This window comes from Dipteris shenzhenensis, chromosome 10 (assembly GCF_047967505.1).
Source record: "Dipteris shenzhenensis isolate YYH24624 ecotype China chromosome 10, Dip_SZ_1.0, whole genome shotgun sequence".
Lineage (NCBI taxonomy): Eukaryota > Viridiplantae > Streptophyta > Polypodiopsida > Gleicheniales > Dipteridaceae > Dipteris > Dipteris shenzhenensis.
This window is the reverse complement of record NC_141605.1, coordinates 5,967,341-5,993,024: the sequence shown is the minus strand read 5'-3', so window position 1 is coordinate 5,993,024 and position 25,684 is coordinate 5,967,341. Positions and strand designations below refer to the sequence as shown.

The 25,684-nt window shown below is 40.1% G+C and overlaps 1 protein-coding gene across 2 annotated transcripts; it reads right to left on the bottom strand.

Annotated features, from left to right (window-relative positions):
• Positions 1-608: 608 nt before the first annotated feature.
• LOC147897320 (Protein kinase superfamily protein) lies at positions 609-13,721 on the bottom strand. 2 transcript variants are annotated; one of them, XM_087380258.1, is made up of 5 exons: positions 13,119-13,721; positions 12,237-12,308; positions 9,424-11,928; positions 8,949-9,217; positions 609-1,205 (listed from the first exon to the last, which is right to left on the bottom strand). In XM_087380258.1, exons 1-3 carry the CDS (start codon positions 13,126-13,128, stop codon positions 9,746-9,748), a joined length of 2,265 nt encoding a protein of 754 aa, XP_087236384.1. In that variant the 5' UTR covers positions 13,129-13,721; the 3' UTR covers positions 609-1,205; positions 8,949-9,217; positions 9,424-9,745. The 2 variants fall into 2 exon arrangements, with proteins under 2 accessions (XP_087236384.1, XP_087236383.1); XM_087380257.1 differs by having other exon boundaries at positions 8,949-11,928.
• Between the last annotated feature and the right edge of the window lie 11,963 nt (positions 13,722-25,684).

Below are 25,684 nucleotides of genomic sequence, written 5' to 3'. Positions count from 1 at the left end.
TCTTAAACCTCCATATTACCTGATCTCTAATCAAGATTGGATCAAGAAAATCAGCTGGAGTGAACATCCTGCATGAATCTTAATGACAGAATCATTAACACAACCTCTTTGCTTGATATAGCTACAAACATGAACAAGCCATCTATGATGTAGCATTAGCATTATGAGAAATAATTGGGTATGGGTCAATTTCTTATTTGTAAGCGAGCTACATGGGGGAGTGTACAAATAGAGGGAACATGGATGGAGTGAGGCTGCCTCGTCGGCAGCACCCATGACAACTCAAATATTACCTCCTTAGGCTTTATTATGCCACACCCTTCAAGGCTGTGGAAGGGCAAGCCATGGTGTTGGCCATCTACAACAAAATCATTGTATTGTATATCTACTTCTAGCATGAACTCTACATGGTCAAAAAAATAGATGTAAAGTCCAGAGTTACTGAACATGATTCACATGCGTAGAGGCAATTACCGTTAAAATGTATACATAATTAAGAAGTCTTAGCGTCATATTTTAAATGCAAAGAACAAAAGAAAAGTCTGCTTTGAGACAAGGTACTCAAAGCAATATACACTTCAACCAACTTGTCCTAAATGACACTCAGATCTACATTTTTCCCCAAATTTGGAACTATTCCTTTGGTAGTGTTATGCTCCATCACATTATTACCATTCTCAGCTGATTCAAATACTATGAAAACAGAAAGACCTCGAACAACATTCCAATAGATTTGGGCAAAAACAATATGGGGTATCATAAGTAAAAAGGGTTGACTTCCACAATTTCTGCAAGGTGAACCAATGGAAAAATCAAGTTCAGACAAGTTGAAAAACCTTACCCAGGCATTCCAGGCTCCATAACCCTTTCAGAGCTGACATGTCTACTGATTAAGCTTACATCTCACTTGTACACTGCCTCATGGTGGAGTAAGAATTCTCAATCTTGGTTAATAAAATGCTATTTACACTCTTCTACATGATACAAGAAGCCATCACTGTTGACTAGAAAATTCATGATCTCAATAGCAGAGAGAACGCGAGATCTGATGGCACTATGCAGGAAACTATTGCATACTCGTGTGGTCTGTGTTGTCAGAAAGGAGTAGTAGTTGGCTGGCTGCTGCAGCAGTCATTTTAAGATGATAAAATGACTGTCAGTTTTTGCAGCAGGTCTACAAATCACTGCTTTGCCACTGCAATAACCTGCAATCAAGGTCTCCCAAATTGAGCAGAAAATCCATGGTAAACTTAAAACCCGAACCTGACAGCTGGTAAACACTACTGGTAAAATCTTAAAGACTGAAATATGTCAAATCTAAAACAAAACAAATATTGCATCACTTCTAAAGGAGGCATATGACTTGAATGGAAAACCCCTTAGATATTGAAGTACCATCAAATACCTACATCCTCAACCGCAGATAATCCCTACAGGTACACTACATGTGTGCTCACATTTTGTTCACATGGGTCAGCTGGACTGCGGAAATAATGTATCCATACATACAGAGCTACACAACATGACTATGTGCAAGTACTCGATTAACCTGTGGGTAGCCAGCTTCATCATGTAGAAGAAAATGCTCATGCAGATTTCAGCACCTCACAAGACTCCCACAATTGAACTGTCATCATGCACACTACGGAGTCCGGACATACCTCATCAGTGCAAAACCATGCATTTAGGCCCTTGAATAAGAAATATGTTCCGCAGATACATGCAGAGTATACCATTAAACAAAGGTCTTTCAAGCCGGTCGTTTATTTCATACAAAATTAATTTACAATTATACAACAGAAGCACAAACCAAGCATCCCCGACATAAAATGAACCATTACCACCACTGGGAAAGCCTGCAAGGCGATTAATCTATCATTTTTCAATTTAAAAACCAACAAGGGAAGTCACTAACAGTGTCAACGTCCCCAGCATTGGATTTGACAAATAAACACCCAGCATTGGATTTGACAAATAAACAGTAAGTGTGTCATGGTTTTTGGTCGGCACTCATTAGATGAAGGCAACACTACTTCATGATGGAGACCGACAAACAAAAATATCGCTTACTGTTAGAATGGGTTGCAATACAAATATTTGAATATCTCTTCATGGGTTCTTTGTCATTTGGCTGCATGGCAGATGCAATCTAATTGTACAGAGCTTCCAAGTGGTGTATAACGTCCTAGAGTAGGTCCCACTGGAATGCAAACACGCACTGCTACTATGTGTATGCAACTCCCCCTAATTTGCAGAAGAGAAAACACATGAAATCTACAGGCATGTCAGATCGACAACCTTTGTATACTGCGGAGGTATCTGGAGAGGAAAAAAGTACAATTTAGATTACTTTAGAAAAATGCCCTTTAGAATCTCTCCACTCATAAATTATTATATGCATTTGGCTAGGCATACAACTGAGAAGCCCTCCAGCTCTAACCATGCAATCAAAAGTAAGTTTTTGCATCCTTCTAGGACCCTTTCGCTAGCGAAAGGGTCCATAGAGATTTGATGAACTTAAAAAATGGGTCATAACTCTCAAACCGTAGCTCGGATTGCTGAGCTATAAAAAGAAAAACTGATGTAATTTTTGTGCTCTACCTAACCATGTAGTTAAAAATAATATTTTTCGTCCTTCTAAGACCCTTTCACCAGCAAAAGGGTCCATGGAGACGTGATGATGGGTGAAAAAATGGTCATAACTCTCAAATCGTAGCTCAGATTGACGAGCTGTAAAAAGAAAAAGATGGAATTTTTGTGCTCTATCTAACCATGCAATCAAAAGTAAATTTTGGAATAAAGAAAAAGTATGTTATTTTTTTGTTCTATATAGCCATGAAATCAAAATTAATTCTTTGCATCCTTCTAATATCCTTTCGCCAATGAAAGGGTCCGCGGAGATGTGATGAGAATTAAAAATGGCCATAACTCTCAAACCACAGCTCAGATTGATGAGATGTAAAAAGATATACATATAGAAATCTAACCAACCAAATGGTGAAAATAATCTTATAGGGAAAAAATTACCTCCCAACACAAAAAAAGAGCTAGAGAGGGTTACATTCCAAATATGAGTATATGCACGGTGCACTAAGTGTATACATAATGAAAAAGGTAGATAGTATGTTGGAATATAAAAGGAAGAACTAGAAACTAGAAAACTAGAAGTAAAATAAGAACAAGATTGAAAGACAGACAAAGAGTTACCTTGTAGATGAGTGTAGACAAGACACAAGCTAGATAGATAGATTGCAATGATGTGACCCATGAATATATGAGCCAAAGTACAAGACATAAAGCAAGAGTGATTATGGGATAATTATAGAGGTGCCACATGGCACACACTCAAGACACAAAGACTAGACTAGATTTAGACAAATGTAGACTAGGGAAATAGTACACTTAGTGTGCACTTATCTCCAACACCCTCCTTAAGTGGACACTAGGAGTAAGACAGAAAGACAAGACTAGAAGACAGACATAAAGACTGATAGACTGAAAGACAAGATAGAAGACATGACAGACAAAGATCCTGAGACACCCCTCCTCAAGTGATATCCTCATATGGGTCCACAAGGGTAGGGACAAGATGGATCTAAAACAAAACACAATCAGATTGATAGACAAATAGACAGACAGACAAGACTAGATAGACAGAAGACTAACTGTAGACAAACAGAAAGACCAAGACACTAGAACCCCTTGACCTACATCATCGGTGGTCAAAGTGGTAGATAAGAAATAGAAGTAATCAGAAAGCCCACTTCTCATCATATGAGGAAGGAACAGCATGATCTACTGATGGAGATGTCACAGCAACATGGGCTGAGGTAGATGCAGGGGCTGATGTAGAGGGTTTGGAGTAGCAGTCCCTCTCCCGGTGATTATCACGGCCACAAATGGTGCATGGATGAAGCCTTGAAACAGTCCTTCTCCATATGATTAGTTTTGCCACAATGGGTGCAAGGCTTTCTTACCTTAGAACTTCCTTTCTTTGCTAAGAATGCACTGTCAGTTACCTTTCGTTGTTGAGTTCTTTCTTCCTCTTGGAGAGCATTGATGATACCTTCAAGAGAAGGATTATTGTGATACTTGAAGGTAGTGACAAGAGTAGCATAGGTGTCAGGTAAGCTTTTGAGAAGCACAGCAATAGCAATATCTTCGGAGATGGGAGACTTTACTGATGCAAGCTGAACCATAAGACTGCGAAGATAATTGACATGAGAGGCTATAGTAGCTCCTTCCTGCATATGTAGATCAAAGAATGAGATCATAAGTGCAATCTTAGAGTTTTTAGATCGGGGTCCAAAAAGGGTATCCAAAGTGATCCATGCTTGAGGAGCAGACTGTATGTCGGAGATGTGATGAATGTAATCATCTCCAAGACCGAGCAAGATGATAGCATAGGCTTTGTCGTTCTTGGCAGTGACAACTTGCTCAATGTCGGGATCTTCGGGAGCAGCACGGTGAACAATGTCCCAAAGACCTCCTTTCATAAGATGGCACTTGATTTTGATTTGCCAAGTATGAAAGTTAGACCCATTGAATTTGTCGATAGACATGAGAGAATGAGAGGAAGATGCCATGTGGGAAGGTCTTACCTCTTGCTAAGATGCAAGGGCAGTGTCTATTCCCTTACAATATTGCAGAAATAAATGAAAGGAGAGATCCAAGAAGCCGGTTCTCTTACCACTTTGTCAAGGCCATAGCATGTGACAGCCCATCGAAGCAGGAGGAACCAGCAAAAAAGGGACTGCTCAGCAAACTGAAAGAGGCAAAGCACAGTACCTTAATCGCAGGCAAAGGCAGAGGCGCAAAAAGAGGCACAGTCCAGGAGGTCGAACAGATGGCGCAGATCTCCGTGAAGATGGCGCAGATCACAAACAGCAGCTGGAGAGGTGCGGCCTGTGCAGATACAAACGTGCAGGTACGGATTCCGTACAGTCGTACGGACTGTATGGACAGTCTTCGTTCGTTGATGCAGGTGCAGGAGCAACAGCAGGAGCGGGAGCTGATGGGCGCAGATCTGGAGCAGAACTGCGCAGATCTGGCAGAGCAATGGCGTGCTGTGGTGGCGCAGATCTGGCAGAGAGATGGCGGGGCAGAAAGAGGCGGGTAGATCTGCAGCGGCAACCTGAGCAGGAATGGCAGCAGCGTGGAGAAGACGGGCAGAAGATGGAGATGGCGACCAGCTGAGCGGAGCAAAAATCTGAGAAGAGGCGACTATGGCTACAGCAGACTGAGGGGAGAGAAGAGGAATCTACATGGCTCTGATACCATGTTGGAATATAAAAGGAAGAACTAGAAACTAGAAAACTAGAAGTAAAATAAGAACAAAATTGAAAGACAGACAAAGAGTTACCTTGTAGATGAGTGTAGACAAGACACAAGCTAGATAGATAGATTGCAATGATGTGACCCATGAATATATGAGCCAAAGTACAAGACATAAAGCAAGAGTGCTTATGGGATAATTGTAGAGGTGCCACATGGCACACACTCAAGACACAAAGACTAGACTAGATTTAGACAAATGTAGACTAACACTTAGTGTGCACTTATCTCCAACAAGTATAAGCATGGTGCATTGCACCCTTTTGTAAGTGTAAAAGGGGTCATGGTGGCATCCATTTGAGAGCACGCATTTCCTACAACCATTGGATTCCAAGAGACTCATGTGCATTACAATTATTTCCCTTGATGCTATGCTACCAAGGATTTCATGGTGAAGCATGTCCTACCATTAGTACATTCCAATAGGCTCATAGAGTGCCCTTGCCACTAGAAGCTTAATGAAGTGTTCAACATCCATTTCACTGGAAAAGGGGTGACAAAGGGTTCATCCACCCAACCAATACAAGTCATGATGATGAAGCCCCAAAAAAGGGATGACAAAGGGTTCATCCACCCAACCAATACAAGTCATGATGATGAAGCCCAACAAAAGGGGTTTCAAGGGTTAATAAACCCCTTTGCTAGCAAGAGGGGTGCTAAGGGTTGCATGTCTCCCAGGACTCTTTCTGAAACCATGGAAAATTAACACGATGTTGCATGTCTCTAAGGGTTGCTAAGGGTTGCATGTCTCCAAGGACTCTTAGGTCACAAGGGATAACAACATCGTGTTAATTAACACGATGTTGTTATCCCTTGTGACCTAAGAGTATTAATCTAAAGTCCTCTCTCTCTCTCTCTCTCTCTCTCTCTCTCTCTCTCTTGTGTGTGTTCCTTTTATCATAAGTTATAGCTACTATACAAAAGTATAATGCATGTGTAAAATAGTATCCTTTCACCCAAAGATATAGGCGGTATGCAAAAGTTGTGTGCGCGTGCGAGCACACGTGCACATGCGTATGTGTGTGTGACACACACACACGTACACATACACACAAATTTGAGTACGTGATTTGAGTTTAGGACTAATCTTGTTCCACAGAGACATCCTATGATAATTACAATAGTAAAGGGTGACTCTTGGACTTGGGGTAAGACTCCAAGACTTCAAGACTCACATTGCACATGGTTGAGTACTTCCTTCAAAGGACATATATTTCACCCTTTTTCCAAGAAAGAGTAGTTTGGGTGGCTGTTTTTTGAAGCTATCTTGGCAATGCAAGCTCGAAGCTCGATGGTTTAGGCTCGGAAAAGGGAAGCCCCATGGTAGGGCAACACACCACGTATTATAGAATTTCTTGCAATATCAACAAGCCGCAACACGGACGAAAACTTCACAAGGTGAAATTTACATGTCCACTAATAGGATGGGTACATATTTCTACATCTATATATCTAGATGAATCCAAAAACATGCCCAAACTCATCCTCTTAAAACGCAATGCAGTTTCAATCTCATGATAATCACTCACAAGGTATAAAAACCATAAACTCCATCACACATAGCAAAGACTGGCTACTATGACATCCCCACTAACGTCATTAGTGCCCAACAATGCGTGTAGACCAAAGTATAAACATATACTCTCACACATACATATCCACACACCCACACATACGTGAACATCCATTTATACAAAGGTCATTGTAACAAGTTTCTATCAACACTCAAGAGGTGAAGGGCAAACTCAGCTATGACAAAGGCTAGCACTAAAGGAAAGGGCTAATCAAAAAGTAGTCCACATGCAAGGTGCCCAAGGAGATTATCTACAGCTACGTCTCTACAAAAATCGTTGTTCCTCACTGAAGGGTAACATCATCACAAAGCTTGCTCATCGATATTATGGCCCTTACAGAACCATCGCAAGGTTGCAAAAGTAGAATATCGATTGGAGCTACCACTCACCTCCAAGATCTACAGTGTGTTTCATGTGTCTTTAATTATCTATGTCGTCTGCACTTATCGAAGGTAGCAGGAGCCAAGGAGCATCCCAATAGTCAAAAAACATAGACGGAAAGCCAATTTCCAGTGTCCACACAATGAATTGGATCAGCCCCAAGACGCTATGCGACACCGTCATTGCTGAGCTCCGCCGAATGATGTCGTCAGCTTTTAGAGGAGGAGCTATATTTAAATTTTAATTTTTAAACAGTCAATCCTAACCTAAGGTACCTTCACCAAATTAACTAGGACAGGACTAAGTCGCTTAAGCTATCTTAGGCATCCTAAGAGACCTAGACTAGGATCTAGATGACATAGGACGCCTTGTGTGACTTGCAGTCTCCACACCCGCTTTCTCCACCTCTTGTAGACTCTATTCTGAGCCATAGTTAAGGCAATATTTTCGGACCCATAGTTATAAAGCTGCTTCATCAATACTTATCCTGAGCCTGTCCATGAGTGTGTCGAGCTCAACCGCACAATACCAATTGTCCTATTTGCTTGCTTACTTCTTTACATCATTGAGGTCTGCATCTCTTCCATTGCACCACAATAATACTTGTGGGACAGCTGTGTCTATCAACATGGGGACTCATCTTGCAGGTACCTAGCCACACATTGGCACTTCCTTTTGCATTTACAGGGTACCATGGCACCCAACGTGCACCTCGATTTGATAAATTTGCCAAGTAGTGATGCACAGAAGGACGATGCTAAGCATGAGCAAGTGCATGCCACATTGGGAGCACCCATAATTGGCAAAGGAATGCCTTCTCGTCCCATATCACCTGCATCATCAAATGCACAGGCGGAGGTTTTGGAGGCACTATCTTCAACACTTCAGGGCACTCTTTTGCAGATGGCAAGCAAATATCCCCACAGATGATCAGCAGATCAACCATTTCTCAACAATAGAAGATTTTTTCTCTTCACAAAAAATTGATGAATAGCATGATAAGACCCACAACAGAAGGGTTCCAAAATGAAATCATGTTAAGTAATTATGTTCAAAAAAAAGATTTCACCATATCTATTCCTACTATAAAAGCCTTTTGACCTATGTTTGCACTAATACTGTGATGTAGCTCTAAGTTCATTCCAAAGATTTTTTGAGGATAAGAGATGGTTCCAATTCATCATCAGGCTGAAGTTTGCAACCTCACAGGTGACTAATTTATCCACGTTAATAGTTTCAGATTCATTTAATTATACTCCATAAAAATTTTCTTAGCTTGATAGTCTAAAGAATGGTGACTAAGGCAAAAAAGCAAAACATAAAGTTCCAAATATCTAGCGCTAAGAGACTTCATCAAAATGAGGACAAGTCAATGACCCTGGCTTGACACAGACAAGCTTTAATGCTGATTCCAGCAAAAACTGGGAGTATGTATAGGTTAACTCTTTCGAGAAACAGATATGAATGGACCACCTGCAGTATGTGTATAGCTTTTGCCGCATGTGGCATCATATCATTCCCCATTAAATTATTTGCAAATAAACGATCTCATTCTACATTTAACTACTGTATCACTTTACGGCTCTACATGTGAAACAAATATTTCTTTTGATAAAACAAACTAAAGACTTGCAGAGGAGTGCATAAGCAGGTGCTTACCTAGGCAGTATGAAGTGACAATTATGCAGTTCTGCTTCCTTCAACTAATCTTCATCCAACACGAGCCTTACAAGATGAAGAACATAGCCATCAAACCAGCTGACCCACTGACAAGTGTACTCCTACAATAAATAAGTGCAGCTTCCGCAAAACATTGCATGTGCCACCTCTGTTGAATGTTTCAGGTGATTATGACGGTCTTGAATCTTGAATCTTGTCCAAAAGCAGCCTAATTAATATCTAGAATGAACCTTGAATGGTTCTGTTACCTGTCGCCATTAAATGGACATTAGCCTATGAAAATACCCACCTAACTTGAAGCAGCCTGAAACTTATAATATTGCCAAGTACTACTCATAGCTCTATGATGGCATCAATCTGCCCTTTGAAAGTCCCCTTCAAACTAAAGATAGAAGGTCTGCAGAGCTGCAAGAGAAATCACAGATTGGAACCGACTGGTTAACCATGGACACACCTTGCAGTCAAACCACATCTTTCCTGTTTAAAACTTGGCTCCCTTACAAAAGCTAGGTCTGGGGCCATGGTTAGTAGCGTTTCCATAAACAGCAGCAGTATGCATTGCTAGAGGTCACCTTAAACTGGCGATTGACTGCTTTTAAGAATCCCAGAAAATGTCCTGGCTTTACAAATCAACAAAGAGAAGCAGGGCAGCAGCTGAGCTGGTAAACCACAAATGCATTGCAAGTACAATATGTAGAAGATTATTCCTGACCAGCAGTGTGCATAAGATTGACAGAGTAAACTTTTATTCTGCGTGAAAACCAACACAAAAACCCTCAGCTTAGAGAGGCTCCTGACGTTCCTGATGATTCTGCTACATCATCAGCCCTGTTAACCGACGTATCATACTCAATTCTCTTCCCTGAATCCTCTCCATGAAGAGCCCTGTTCAATCTCCTCAACCAGATATCATAATCAACAGGATATGGAGTTCCACAAAGGCTGTCCACGTAATCTGCTAAAGCTTTAAGAACTGCAGAAACTTCCCCCAGTTGCTGCTGGATGGCCCTCCGAGCCCATGACCTCTCTCTCCACTGCAACGCAGACTCGATACTGTCAAACTGAGGTGTATTCCCCCCACATAAGAAGTAAAGAAGGTAAACCAAACTCTCAGCATCAGAGGCAGGACAGAGTTTTCCTTCCTGCAAAGCATATGTGGAGGAAAACCTTAAGCTGATTCCAGGACTGTCCCTATCTTCAAGAACAGCATGGCCCCACTCGACTAAAACATGGTAGCTGTCTCCATCACCTCCAATCACACGCAATACATGCTCTGGAGTTATATCTCCATGCTGAATGCCAGCTGATCCTGCACTTCGTAAGGCTGAGAGGCAGTCATGGCAGCATCTAAGTGCCCCCTCAGGTGAGAACACCCCGTCTCTCTCAACGATCATGTCTAAAGACTCTCCTACAGGAGAAGTGACAAGAATAGGTGTTCCACACCATGGATGATCACAGCGCCCACCTGGACTTTGTTTTGTGCAAGAACCAGGATGGAGAATCCTTCCTGAGGCCACAAGCTGAGGTAAATACTTGCTGGATATTCCTCTCTGTTTCATTACATTTAAAACACGTGTCTGCCGTTGCACCTGATACCACGTGCTCATGTCCTCCCAAGAAGGCTCCAGCTGAGAAGGATGAGCTCCAACATAGACATTCAGGAGCTTACTTGGTTCATCCAAAGCAGTTGCACTGTAAACAGAATGCCTACCATCACCAAGATCTTCATGTATCTTGAAGCCTCTTTGCCAATGAGAATCCTCCAACCATAAAACAGTCCCTGATTCAAGCTTGATACGTTCTGGTTCCTTCACAGTTTCTGGTTCGGCCTCTTCATCAAGTTCGACTATTTCTCCTTGACTTCTACTACTATGATGAGCAACAGAATCAGTACCATTTTCATGGACTTCTAGAAGACGCCGCTCAATCCTCCTTTGCTGTAAATGAGTATTATGTTCTGTTGCAAGTTCAACAATGGACTTCTTGGGCGACCCTTTACATTGTTCCATGCAATGAAAAGTAGCCAAAAGCAACTGAAGAGCTCCCAGATCACCCCAATTTGCATTTCCAAACCTGTTCCAAACTTGGTTGACGGTGGAAACCGCAATGTGTGCATGTTCCTGCACCCATGCTGCTGTACTTTCATAGACCTTGGTTGTGTTTGTGTCCAGTTCACTAACGTCACCCTTCAGTCTCACCACACCTCCACATTGAGAGTCAACAAGCAGGATGTAAGCAGTATCTACATTCTTGTGAATCGCAGACCTTGAATGGGGCATTTTTCGTGAGAGCAGCATGTGCAATCCATAGAACACAGCCTGACACACAACTGCTGGTGTAGGAACAAACCCATTGAGATTAGATGCACTTCCAAGGTCAGATTTCAACAGCACAAACTCTGATATGTGCTCCCATAAAGCATTAGCCCCCCCACTGCTCTTTCCTACAAGGGCTGCACAATGCGGCCCTTTGACTCTTCTTGAAGAATTTTTCTCTCCATATGCATTTTTTGAGCTAAACCCATGCGATCCTGTGACAAAAAAGGGAAAAGGATCGTCTGCACTCCAAAAAGTCTCCCACAAGCCTTGGGCACTAGCGTGTAAGAAATCCTCCAAAGCAAGACACATTTCTGCTTCGGCAGATGCTGCAGATGAGGCTGGATGAATGGATGGCATTCTAAGCAATTGCTGAAACAGCACACCCTCCAGTGCAAAGTCAAATTGACGAAGCTCATCCAATTGAAAAAGTGCTTCAATATGAGGACGCCCATTGGCTTGGATTAATAATCTGTCTTCCAGCCAACTCTGCAGCTTTCTACTGAACGCCTCACTGTCTGCTAGCCTCTTCAAAAACTCCTTTGGGCCACCTGGACTGCTACCTGAAAGTGATGATCGACTCTTAGGAGACACTCCTGTCCTGCTGCTACTTGCAATAGCACTTTTGCTATCTGGGGAGATGCCTGCAAAAAATTACAAACCACCGCGCCTTTGTGGGTCAATAAGGGTAGGCATAGTCAGTATCCTAGGCCCATTCTAAAAACAGATGGCTCTCAGCAGTCAGCAGTTGATATTAAAAACAAAGTTTCCCTAAACTGGCCTTTATTGCTCTGTGGTAGGGTTCGGTTTTTTAATGTTCCCTTTCTTCCCACACATACAAGATTCTCATTCTAGCAATCCCAAAGGGAAAAGAAAGTTGGAAGAAGAAATAAGATGGAATAAGATTTAGCTCAAAGTATGGGCAAAGAAACACTTTGCAAAACAAATAGACCTGGAGGTGCCTTCCTGAAACTTCGGTTTCCTACGGACCCACCAGAGACTTCCAATGCTTTTGGGCGCCTTCCTGCAAAAATTGTTGCAAATCACTGTTAGTATACTGCAAAATCCTGCCATACAAGGAATGACATCATTCTCTGATTACATTATAATAGCTACGTTGTATGAGTGGCAACAACTGTACCGCCTCCCCACACAAGTATGTCAAAGGATGCGTTTCCATCCGGGCTTCTACCATAAGCTCCAAAGCATATTACCAGCGATCGCCCTAAGAAAAGGCTACAGTTATGCTATTATTCCACCGTTACCTAGAGCTATCTTCTTGAACGTCGAAAGAAAGACAGAACTCACCCCAACTGCCCCGTCCCCTATTCCCCTTCCAATTTTGGACAGCTGTCACCACATGAGTTTAAGGTAGTAGAGATCAAACAAATCTATCGAGGCTACGGAAAAAACCCTGATAGAAATGAGGACCATTTCTACAGATATGCATGCTTTTTTTACGAGTTTTGGAACCAGTTCTGGTCAAACGGGCGAAGATGTTTTGGTAAAACTTGCGAACATGGACCTCTACGGATTCGGAACGCCCAACGAAGCACTATCTTGTTTGTATAAAACCAGCTGCCTTCAAAAAATTTGTTCCCCTTTTCATAAAACTAACACTATGCACTGCATTTGGTTTTAGGCTCGTAGATTTCGCATACTGTACCCAACAAAATCGTGACACTGGTTAAGGCCGGACGCCAAACCAAGATCAGGATTGTGAGAGCAGAGTCACGCCGCTTGTCAGGGTCAGAATAACTTTCAAAAATGAGCAAGCCCAAAGATGGTACGACCGGAAACAGGTAAAAAGAAGCTTCGAAGGACTAGTTTTCACCAGATCTCATGTTGAAGCGCTCTGCACTTTACAGCGGGATTCTTTGGCCAGTTTTGGATTGGAATTTCTCATAAATCTGTCCAAGCTTGTCTGTCTTCAATTGTGAGGACTCCCCGAAGATCCAAGTGACTTCCTCCGGGGTGTCCGTTTCGCAATCAGTCATGTTCTCGTTTTTTCGGATCAGATAGGTCTCCCCGTGAAAGCATCGAGTGGAGGAAGGACGCTTGCCCGATTGCGTTTTGAACGAAGCACGAGGTTCAGAAAGCAAGCACACTGGAGGCGGGAAGGAGTGGTAAAATTGAGCACGGGGAGCTACAAAAGGAGGGAGGAAAACCCGGCGGCTAAAAGCGGGGAGGGAGGGGGAAGGGGAGGAGCAAATGAGGGGGCAAAATGGACAGATGAAACTCGAATTGGGAAGAAGAAGAAGATGATGATGAAGATGGAGGAGCAAGGCAGGCTAAGGCTAAGGCTAAGGCTAAGGCTATGGCGATGGCGATGGCGATGGCGATGGCGATGGCGAGGTGGAATCCGCCATAGCTTTTGAGCGTTTCTAGTTGTCTGGAGGAGAAAAGGGAAGAGATTCCCTTAGTTTTGTTTTGCCCTTTTTCTTTCTCTTGTATTGTATTCAATGCCTTGTCTCCCTCCCCCTCCCCTCACCATTCTCCCTTCCACTTACTCTCCCTTCTCTCTTGCCCCATCACGACCTGTTTCCAGATGCGCTAGATGCACTCATCTCAGTGCGGGTATTTCGGGTCTCATCGCTGCGAAACTCGATCCACCCAAAAGTTTTAGACTCCTTGTGACACCCCCTGCCTCTGTGGAAACACGCCCTGAGATGGGCAGATCTAAGCCCATCGATCAACATCGGGTCATGACTCATGAGAGGGCAAATCTCTCAACATTTCACCTCAGCGTTAAGCTAATTTCTGAGGATCGAGATGCCCATCAATCAACATCGCAGCTTTCCACAAGTAGCACAAGGCTCAACAGTAAGCTAGGCCTAGTATATAAATTGCATGCAGCACTCTACAGTAAGCAAGCAAATCGAAAGCTTTTCATGGGCTTTGCACTTTTTACTTGGCATGCCTAATTTCATGAATTTAGTGGAGCTTCTAAACTATGGTGAGAGGAATGCACTATGAACATCAAAGAAACCATCAAAATATCATTCCAAAAAAGAGGAGAGAGTGAAAATGCAACTCTGGAGCACACTAGAAGGAGGATTCTATTTCCCTCCTATTTCAGCTATCTTTTAGAACAAACATTATGCCTAATAGAACGGAAATTCGTTGCTCCAGCAAGGTTCCCTCCATGGCATAACTCTATTAGGCACCTCTCCCCCCCTACTCTCCTTTACTTATACTTCTCATAGCTCATTCAACATCCTCTCGTGACACCACCTTCACCCACCCCTACCCATCGTAGAGCATAAATCATCCCCTCAAGCAAAACAATAATGGCTTCTCATCTAACACACTTCACACTCTGAGACCTCCTTTGCCATCCAACTATAAGAAGTTGGAGATGGAGGTCTCAGTATTGTTGTAAAATATTACCATCCAACTACTACCATCTACTATCATGTAAATACGAAGGTTGACGATGGTCTCAATGAGTATCTTCAAGACCATGTAGAAAAGGCATTGATGATGGTCAATAGGTGGATTTAATCAAGCTATAAGCATTGCCGCACCACTAGCCATGTCACCTAGATTTCCAAGTAGAGAGCATCACCACATCCCCTCCAGTGAGACCATTGGAAATCGCACAAGTAACCACGATGCTAAGCACCACCACAACAAGGAATACTCTAGTGAGGATCACTAAAAGAAGCATTCCCACAATAGGGATTACTATAGTGAGGGTTACCACATTAAAGATTACTCATTGAGAGTCACCAAATGGAACATTGCCACATTGTATCCACACCCTCCCATGAATAGTAGTGTATCCACGCCCTCACATTTAGGATTACTCTATTGAGGGTCACCAAACGAAAACATTGCCACATTGTATCCACACCTCCCATAAAACATATCTACTGAGGGTCACCAAATGAAACATCACCATATTGTATCCACACCCTCCCATAAATAACACCATGCATGACCCAATAATGATCAGAGTCTCCATCTCTAGTGGACCCACCACACCAAGGTCTACACTTATCCCCCAAGGTAGCATTTCCACTCACTACCCTCCGTACAACTCCCCTTTTACTTTTTGGTTTGGATGCTCACATACAATTAACCATGCCTCTTATCCATGATTGTATGTCCCTCATGAGAGGGCAAGATAATATTTCAAAGGGCACACATTCCCTCCCGTATGACACCCTTCTTTGCATGCTTGCACTTTACCTATCCCCCCCACCTAGAGGACTGAGAACCATATCCCCTCTTTTGGTGCTCTGTTTGTTAAATTCGTAGCCATAATGTTGTCCCTTGCTATCATGTTGCTTCCTCACCCTCAATCATCAACCTTCATTTTGCCTCACATACATTTCCCACAACCCTCATCGCTACCCTTATCAAGCTCTTAACCATGTGTCGACTATGATGACCTTGCAACTTCCTCTCTACTCCTCTTCACATCAATGTCTGAGCTCATCTTCCTTGAAACCACTTGTTGCACGTATAATTTTTGTATCTTCTCTATGAACAAGACATTATGCAACTTTTAGATCGAGTTTGAAAGCAAACAAGAACTAATCTCTCCTCGTGGGTCAGCATACATGTTCTAGCCTTTTGGAAATTTGTTCAATGAATATAAATATGTTTTGTATTTAAAAAGCTATAGGTGATTGATATGTACACCTAAAGGTGCATGTATATCTCATAGGTTTTCATTTCTTTCATAAGAGAAGAAGTACAATAGCAAGCTCATATGACCAAGGTTCTTGAAAGGGGATGCATCTATATGGATTTAATGAAGACCCAGGGATGTGTCCTAGTCTTGTAAAATGTCATTCCAAAGGTTAAGAATTGTTGATTGATAGTATTTTTTTCCTTTTACACAGAGGGGCTATCTCATATCCCTTAAGTTAAGGTCAAAGTACCTAACACCATTCATTCTCGTGCACTTTGTGTTAATTTTAAAGAAGCCATTACATATACTATACCAATGTACTTTAACCTTATAGGCACATGAAACTCACCCCTAAAAATCAATAACTTGATCAATGACATATTAGCCAAATGACTCCAATGACAAGTGACATGTCCCCATCTTTCATGTGTTAAAGCACAATTAAAATTGTATTCAAGTCTAATCATGTCTGTTGAATCACACTCATGAAGGACGAAGTCTATGAATTCAAACATATGAGCTTCAATGGGGCTTCTATGAGATGTGTTGCTAGTTAGCAAGTTTCCATCCTTACCACTTATGAATATTGCTAGCTAGTAGGTTTCCATGCTCACCAATTATATATATGAGGCCATGGGTTACAAGTTGAAGCTCTCCTTTACACTCAATTTTAAAAGACAATATTCACACATTCTTCACACTTATGGTTTAAATGCATGCCTTGTGAAGGCAAACGAATTTGTATGAGCAAAACATGTTTATTAGCATTAACAGCACATACTAAATAAGGTTAAACTCCTTGCTTCCAATTTCCAAACACATTCATGTGGTTTGCAATGCTTCATGGTCCAAGATTTGGTAAGATTTTACAAGATTTATGCTATGAGGATTACACAAATGCTAACTTTTAAGAAATGACATCAAACATCAAATAGTTGTAGTAACAATGAGGGGTTACCACTAAAAAGGTTTAATATAATAATAATACCCATTAAAGGAGTGGTCAACTGTTGCTGCTGCTAGCCCCTAAGACATTCATGTGTGTCGCATTGAATGACTTGTCTTAATATACCATACAATCTATAGTACAATTATAATTATACTAGACTATGCACACAAACATGTAAATGTCTAGAACATGTAGTTGGGTAACATCTTTACTAAGAACTCAATGGCCTACTTTGTATGCATGTGAATAGTTGGCTTTAAGAGTGGCTACCCAAACAATGCATGTGGTGAGCCATTTTTGAAATATACATGTAGGATAACCTCCCTAATATTGGTTACAACAAAATAATAAGGATCATAAGACATGACAAAATTGCAACAAGTCCTTATTTTTATTTTATTTTGTTCTTAATCACATCCTTTACGACTTTGTACTAAAGTTATGTTGAGGGCACTCACTTGTAGTGAACTTTGGCCCTCCATTTTCTAATATTTAGATCTTTGATGTGACCAATGATGATCTTCACCTTTATAGTAGCAAGCACTGAAAATACAAAAAGTGTACATTGTAACATCAATCTATTAGCATACGTAATGTTTATCTCTCTGTTAATCCAAAAGGGTCCCATGAATTGAGCATTAATATTTTGTTGCATGAAAAAAAGGAGTGGTATTAAGTTTATACAAAACAAGTTTGCAAGCAAACTTATTATTGAACTTTTGATATTATTAAGGTTTGATGCTTAAAATCTGCATCTCCATGGTGACAAAAGGGAATATAAAATACGTTCATATAAAGACATTACCTACTTCCAAATCTTCCAATTTAAATTATTTTATCAATTCCACTTGAGGGCTGATTAAGCACGGTACCAATTCTTATTTTCATCAATGATACAAGTGTACCATACTGGCAAAATATATCAAAAAGTATCACCAATAGTTCTCGAGTGCAATGAAATTATAAAGATGGGTTTCTATGTATTTTTTTCACTCTTAGGCAAACTACTTAACAACGTATCCATTCCTCCCATCTTGAACTTTTCATTATCGTTCCAAGTAGATAATCCCTAGGAATAAACACAATTCGTTAAGGCAAGGTGCCCTTTTCTAAGGGGGCTTGAATGTAGACCCAATATTCCAAAGTTTAACTCCTATTTCTAAGCGAACGTTTTGTTCTATATTTTTTGGACATTTGAAACCAATGTTTACCAATAAATAATCATTTTTTAATTGCTTTCATGAACTAAAGCAAGCATTTTTTTTTTTAAATGATAAATCTTGTGGTAGCATAGTGTACCACATATCAAGCTACAATTATCTTTTGCTATTATAAAGAAGTAAATTCTTAGTCTTCATCAGATCTACAATAGCTTTTTCTAATTCATGATGTTTGTTTGCTAATTAGCTTCCTCATATTTGCTTTGTATATTCCTAAAATAAGTTTTTTGGTCTAAATATGCACTCAGTATCACTTGTCAATATGGAGCTTCAAACTATGGTTGCTTCTCCTTTGTAAGGATCATGAATACTCCAAAAAAAAGTCATGTTCTTTATGGAAACAAAAGGTTAAAGTAGAGGATCAAGTAGCCACTCTAGATCTAGAACTTTGGATCAAATATCTAAAGATCATGCTTTGTTTAGCCTACTCAAGAGTTGGCTTACAACCTAGCAATCATAAAGTTGCAAGAAAAGTCAATGGCCCTCATTATATTCTATATAGCAAGCTAAAAGCCATATATATCTTTAACATTGTGAGCATCATCATCATAATAAGAAGAGGAGGGCTAGGAATTCTTTAAAGGTAAATAGGAAGAGGAGGGCTATGAATTCTTGAAGGTAAATATTTGATCTTAGAAATATATGTTCCATGCCTCCCAACTAGCATGGCTATAAAGCTCAAGATACATGAAGATATTCATGGGAAATCAGTTGATTGGCCACATGCTCTAAATGAAATTTGGCCACATTCTCTACTTCATTTATTTATTTATTTAGATAGATAGAGAGAGAGAGAGGGGGGGGGCGACGGATGGACAAATGGATGGAGAGAGAGAGAGAGAGAAAGGGAGAGAGAGAGAGAGAGAGAGAGGGAGAGGGGGAGAGAGAGAGAGAGAGAGGGGGGGGGGGGGGAGGGAAGGAGGGAGAGAGAGAGAGAGAGAGAGAGAGAGTATTTAGACATTGGGAGGGAGGGAGGGAGGGAGAAAGAGAGAGAGAGAGAGAGAGAGAGAGAGAGAGTATTTAGACATTGTTTTTCTGGTCCTCTTCTACTTGCCACTTTCAAGCTAGCCTTTTTCTCAAATCCTTGACCTCAATAGTCTAGGCATTTTGCCAAAGATCATATGTACACTACCAAAATTGCACTAGTGCTAATCCTTCCCTTACGACTATATTGTAAGTATTCAATTAACATTTAGCTCAAAATATTTCTTCCAAATGCCTTTAAGAGTTTTGATGGTTTGATGGATGTGGCCATATGATGTGGATAAATAGCATCAAGTCAAGTAAGGAGTGTGTAGGACTTAAGCCCTTGAAGGGATCAAGCTTGGCCCAAGGCTATTTATCTAAATCAAATTTCCCTTCTAGTTCAACCAATCTTCGTCTTTTCATCAGTATAAACAAGATGTTAGAGGACAAGGTGTTCCCTTGTGTTATCATATTAAGTCTATGAAATTATATAAAAGGTTCATATGTATTACATTTATTATAGTTATAAATGAATATTTAAATTACAAGTGAGCTAATTTAATACCTGATAATTGTACAAATTGAATTAAAGGTAAATGGTCATATTTTATAGTGTAATATTGTTATGATATAGATAAAAAATAAGTAGAGAAAATGTTAAGGAAAGTAGGCATATCAATAAGAGAAGGAAAGTAGGCATGTCAATAAGACGTATCAAAATAAGAGATGTTAGGTAAAGAAGGCATATCAACAAGTAAAAATTGAAAATAAGTCTTGTTAAATAATAATAAAAAGAAGTAAAGTGAGGATAAGACATTTGCTAACATACACAAGATGGAAATAGCCATCTCCTCCAATATCCCATAAATCTACATTATAGAAGGGGGAGGAAAAGTGTGGTTACCACTTTATTACAATTCTAAACTAGCTAGTTCAAAATGTATTCCCATTTGATCTAGTTGGTTCAAAATGGGTTGACAGTGCAATTCAAACCCACCAAAAGAACTTCGGATGGAAACAATAAAAGAAAGAAAGGAAGAATGAAAACAAAGAATGAAAACTCAAGGGGAAAGAAAATAGGTGATGATGGGACAAAACGTTTTATGATGGAAGGAAAGGAAGTTAAAAATAAAAAGAAGGAAAATTAAAGGGAAAAAGGAGAGCAGATAGGATTAGGGTTTACCATTTTAGCATAAAAGAGGGAATCCCTCATTGTTCATCCCCACAAGCTTAAAGCTTCCAATGAAGTGAGAAACAAATGAAGAGCAAGAGCAAGACCTCTACTTTTGATAGATCTTGATGAAGAGTATGCAAACGAGGGCTTGATGAGAGGTGAGGTAGAGGTGAGCAATAAGGGTCAAGTAGTGAGGTAGAAGCAAAAAGTAGTAATAAACAGTGAGTGATTGTAGAGCTGGGTTAGTACTACTCATCCCACCCTCCCTTCCGCTCCCTCACTACCAGCATGGCCACAGAGGTTACAAAAGAGGGGGGACTAAACGGGAGGGGAGCTATTTCGGACTTCTTTCCCAATCCTAATTCCATCATGGCTTGCCTAGGTGTGGAGTAAAGGTCAAGGGCATTTCACCCCTCCTTCTCAACCCTACTTCCTTGTCCATTTGTCTAAGATTTACCATCACGTTAGTGCTATGAAAATGATTTTCATTAGTTGCAAATCATAATCCTAGCATGAGGGTTGTGCACCAATATCAAAAGCATGGAAAGCAAGCAATAGGATACTATATCACTTAACTTTTATTTATTACCTCTCAATGGGAAGAGAAGAGGATTTACCTCTCAATGGGAAGAGAAGAGGATTTACAACATTTTGGGAGTAATAGAAAAACTAAGCAATAGAGTAAGCACACAAGTAGCTAGGCATAATGGAGTCCAATGCTGAGTTTTTTTTGCTCTTAATGTGCCATCTTTGTTATGCAGAGTCTCTCCCTTGTTCTCAACAAGTCAACTCCCTCAATGCCTTGGGGCTCTACAAGCATGATGATGTATACTACAGGAGCTTTTAATGTTAAAGGATTACCAGACTTATAAAATAGACCAAGCAATAATGTGGCATTAGCAATCCCTATTGCTATGCTTTTTTGGATGGATGTTTGGGACTTTGAAAGCTTCAGTATCTTTTGCTTCTGCTTTGTATGGATCTATTCTCCTTTCCTAATTGAACACCCTTTTATTAAAAAAATAAAAAAGACTTCTCTTAATATGAAAGAAAACCGTGTGAGCAAGCTCAAAGCAGAAATACATCATGCTAGGCATGAGGATAGAAAACACTCTAGAAGAGTAAAAAAATACTCATAATGAGTTGGGAAAAAACCAAGGTTGATGCTGAAATTGCAACCTCAACCCTATTGTAGTCTATGACAAAAAGGGGGATCCCCTCCATTCCATGAGGAATATATCCCTCTTGTGATAAGGGGCTCCCCCTCCATGCATGGGTCCCTCTTGGAACATAGCCCTTGTGTGAATGGTGAAGTCTTGGGCCTTAGGAGAAAGATCAAGTTGAAGGGAGTATAGAAGAAACACAGAGAAGAGTCGATGAACGTGGGCTACATGACTTTAGTGTGGTGACACGCAGTACTCATGTAAGCATCACCCAATGCCGGTGCCATAGAAGAAAACATTGACTAGCCGTTGTGCTCATGCTCCTTCAGGGTGCCTCAAGCTAGAAGCAGTTGAAGTGAGGAAGTGAACAATGTGATGATTTACATAGAGGTAGAGGAAAGTGACATATTATAGCAAGCATTTCTTCCTCACTTCTTCATAGAGAAAGAAACACAGAGAACATGTCATCCAAAGTTCAAACCTTTACAAAAAAAAGCCAATTCATCTCTTCTTTTCTACTACTTTCTTCCCAAGATTGGTCCCAAGGCTTCTTTAAAGCCTCTTTTCTTTCCAAATATCGTTAATTGATTCATTTTCCAAGACCACTTCCTTGTATCCTCTTCTCTCCAAAGTAAAGCCTTGCCATCATTAAAAGAAAGAGGATCAAAGTTCGAGATTGAGGGAAGCGGAAGAGTGGGATTGAAAGACGAGATCGTGAATTAAAGAAAGTGAGATAATTTTAAAGATGAATCTAATGCCTCGAATAAATACCAGGGAAGTGGCATTGCATGTTTCTCTCTGTTAAGCTTTTTGTTTTATATTTGCATTAAAAATGGCAACCCCAAAAAAGAGACGAAATGATTAGGGAGAGTGAAGAGAGAGAAAAGGGAAAGCTATAGTTGAATAGGGAATACATGAGGAAGTCCATAATGAAATTCAGGAAGTTTAAATAGAAATGGAGGACATTGTTTACGGTGATTATGAAATTTCGTATTCAAATTCATTAAAGTTGAAACTAGAACACAAAATATAGAACGTGGTTAGGAACAATTAATGATACATTAAAAGCCCTAACTGAAGCCATATCTAAACTATCCAATTCCCAATCTAGAGCTCTAATGACACTATCACCAACTCCTCCTGAGATCTACTTCTCGACTTAAAGAAACCTCTAATATTCTTAAGGACCTGAAACAACCAGCTTTCAATAGGGAAGAGAAAGAATGCAACAAGGATGCGATTAATACATTCTTGCAAAAACGGGAAGACTTCCATTAGCAATATCTCCAGCCCTCATCACCGTCTATCATTCTCCAACATCAAGCTAGCCAAATGATCCAAATGTCAAGTCTTTCCCTTGGAAATAAGACCTATAAATGGTGGATGAGCCTCAGAGGAAATGAAAGAACTCCTGGGTATTTGGCTAAATTTGAACAAGCCTTCTTAAAAGAGTTTTTACTTGAAAATGAGCTAGAAAGAGCTTAGGAGGCTTGGGACAATTGTATTATGGGTAAAAATATTTTAGTTCAATACATAGTGAACTACAAGGAGGCAGTCCTTAAGTTGAAAGGGATCGATGAATTCCAAAAGATAAGGGGTTTTGTGAGAGGTCTAAAAGACATAAGGTAGAGGTGAGAAGAAATTCTCCCAAGACCTTTGATGAAGCAATTAAATATGCCCAAGTATACGATGATACGATGGGGAAATCCAAAGCTGGAACTTTAGAGCAAACAAGTTTTGTTCCTAAGTTCAATAAATCTCCCAACTTGAAAAGGAAGGGGCACTTTAAGAAGGAGGCTTCTCAGGAACCACCTAAGAAACCTCAAACACAAAAATATCCTCTCTTGAAGAAAGAGGATTATGAAAGGGGCAAGCAGGAAAATCTTTGCTTCAAATGTTTGGGCAAAGACCATGCTGCTTGGAACTGCCCTAAAAATAAACAAGCGGGAGCTAAAGCCCCAAGTAAACCTCCACAAAAACAAGTACATGTGATTTAGGTGTTGCCGCTAAATGGTACTGAAAAGTACACTGAGATAGAGGTTTATCATGAGGGTAGCACCCATATGTGGTGTCTATCATCGGCAACGTGGTAGCCCACCTTTAGTGCTCATCATTTAATGAAGATGCATGGAAAAATAAAGGGTCAAAGGGTAAGATTTATGGTTGATGATAGTGCAACACATAATTTCTTAAACTAATCACTAGTTAAGAAATTGAAGTTTCCAAAGAGTACAAGTGCCCATAAATATTTGCTCTCTAGCAAAGGACAGTGATAAAAGGGCTTGGGACACCATGATTCATGGTGTAGAGGCGGAATTCCAAGGTCATTTTTTTGCCTTAGATTTCCAAATTATGCATCTCGAACAGACGTTGTGCTTGGCTGAGAGTGGTTGTATAGTCTTGGGCATAGCTTCTAGCGGAGCTATCTAAATAACTCCATTATGTTTGAAAAAGATGGTAAAGTCTTCTAGATTCAAGGAATGATGTGCCAAATCTCCTCTTATTTGTTCAATCGAATTGGAATGACTTCTACAACAACAATAATGTGAGGTATATCTTTGTGAATTTTCTTTTATTGGTGATTTTATTTTTGCTACATCTAAAAAGAATAAATTTTCTCTTGATATGATTAAAAAGTATGAATCTTTGTTTAAGGATTTAATGGTTGAATTTAAAGACATTTTTCCCAGTGACTTGCCTGATGGTTTATCTCTTGAGTGAGATGTAGATCATAAAATAGACATAATTCTTAGATCTACCCCTGTTTGTAAACCACCCTATAGAGTTAGTCAAATGAAAGAACATGAAGTTGAAAGACAATTAGTTGAATACCTTAGAAAGGGCCAAATTCAACCTAGTAATTCACCATGGTCATCACCAATTTTACTGCTGGTAAAGAAAAAAATCAATTTTATACGTTTATGCATAGATTATAGAGCCTTAAATAAAATCACAATAAAGAATAAGTATCCTATTCCTTGCATTGATGAGCTCTTTGAACAATTGCAAGGGGCAAAGTATTTTACTAAAATTGACTTAAGATCAGGATATCACTAAGTATGAATTAGAGAAGAGGATGTTGCTAAGACATCCTTTCATACTAGGTACAGGCATTATCAGTTCAAAGTAATGCCATTTTGTTTAACTAATCCTCTAACAACTTTTATGATACTTTATGAATAGTGTCTTGAGACCATATGAGGACCATATCTAGGAAAATTTGCTGTAGTATTTTTAGCTGACATCCTAATCTATAGTAAAACGAGGAAAAAGCATCTAGAACATTTGAGGAAAGTGTTCCAATTGCTTAGAGATAATTCTCTTTTTACAAAAGACCTCAAATGTGAAGTCTTTGTAAAAGAAATGAAGTACTTGGGACATATGATGTCCCAAGAAGGGATTCGTATGGATCGTGATAAGGTTAGGGCCATATTGGAATGGCAACACCCTATAAACCTACAAGAGTTGCAAACATTCTTGGGCTTGTTTGGATTTTATAGGAGATTCATCCAAGATGATGCTAAGATTGATATTGGTACCTTCATATGTGGTGAACCTCAAAAGAATAGTTTTGAGAAATTAAAAGTGGCTATAGCATCTGCTCCTGTCTTAAAGGTAGTGGATCCCAATGAACCATTCATGGTTGAAGTAAACACCAGTGATTTTGCTGTTGGGGTAATACTATAACAAAAGGGTCGACCAAAAGCTTTTGAAAGCAAAAAGATAGGTCGCACCCAATGGAATTACTCGGCATATAAGAAGGAACTATATGTATAGTCTATGCTTTGAATAAATGGAGGCACTCTTTGTATGGTGCCAAATTTGAGATCATTTTTCATCAAGAAAGCATTAAGTGGATTTGCAATCAGCCAGAGCAAGGTAGAAAATCAAGATGAGCTGAAGTAATGCAAGAGTTCGATATCCAATTGACACATCGAAAGGGGAAGTTCAATGTGGTAGCAGGCTCCTTAAGCTGAATGTCAATTGTTAATGAATTGAGATTTACTCAATTCCAAAATGATTTCCCAGAGTCCTTAAAGGAAAATGTGAGTTTGATCCTCACTTTTCTGAAATATGGAAAGCAATTAAGGAGAGGAATCCAACTAGTTGAGGAGCTTTCATTGAGGAGTCACATGGAAATGGTGACACACCACAAGTTGGTGATAAAGGAATCAAATGGAAAAAGTATACGATTAAGGATGGGTACTTGCTCTACAAGAGTAGAATATGCGTCCCAGATAATAATGACATCAAGTGCTAAATACTTTTTGAGTGTCATGATAGTC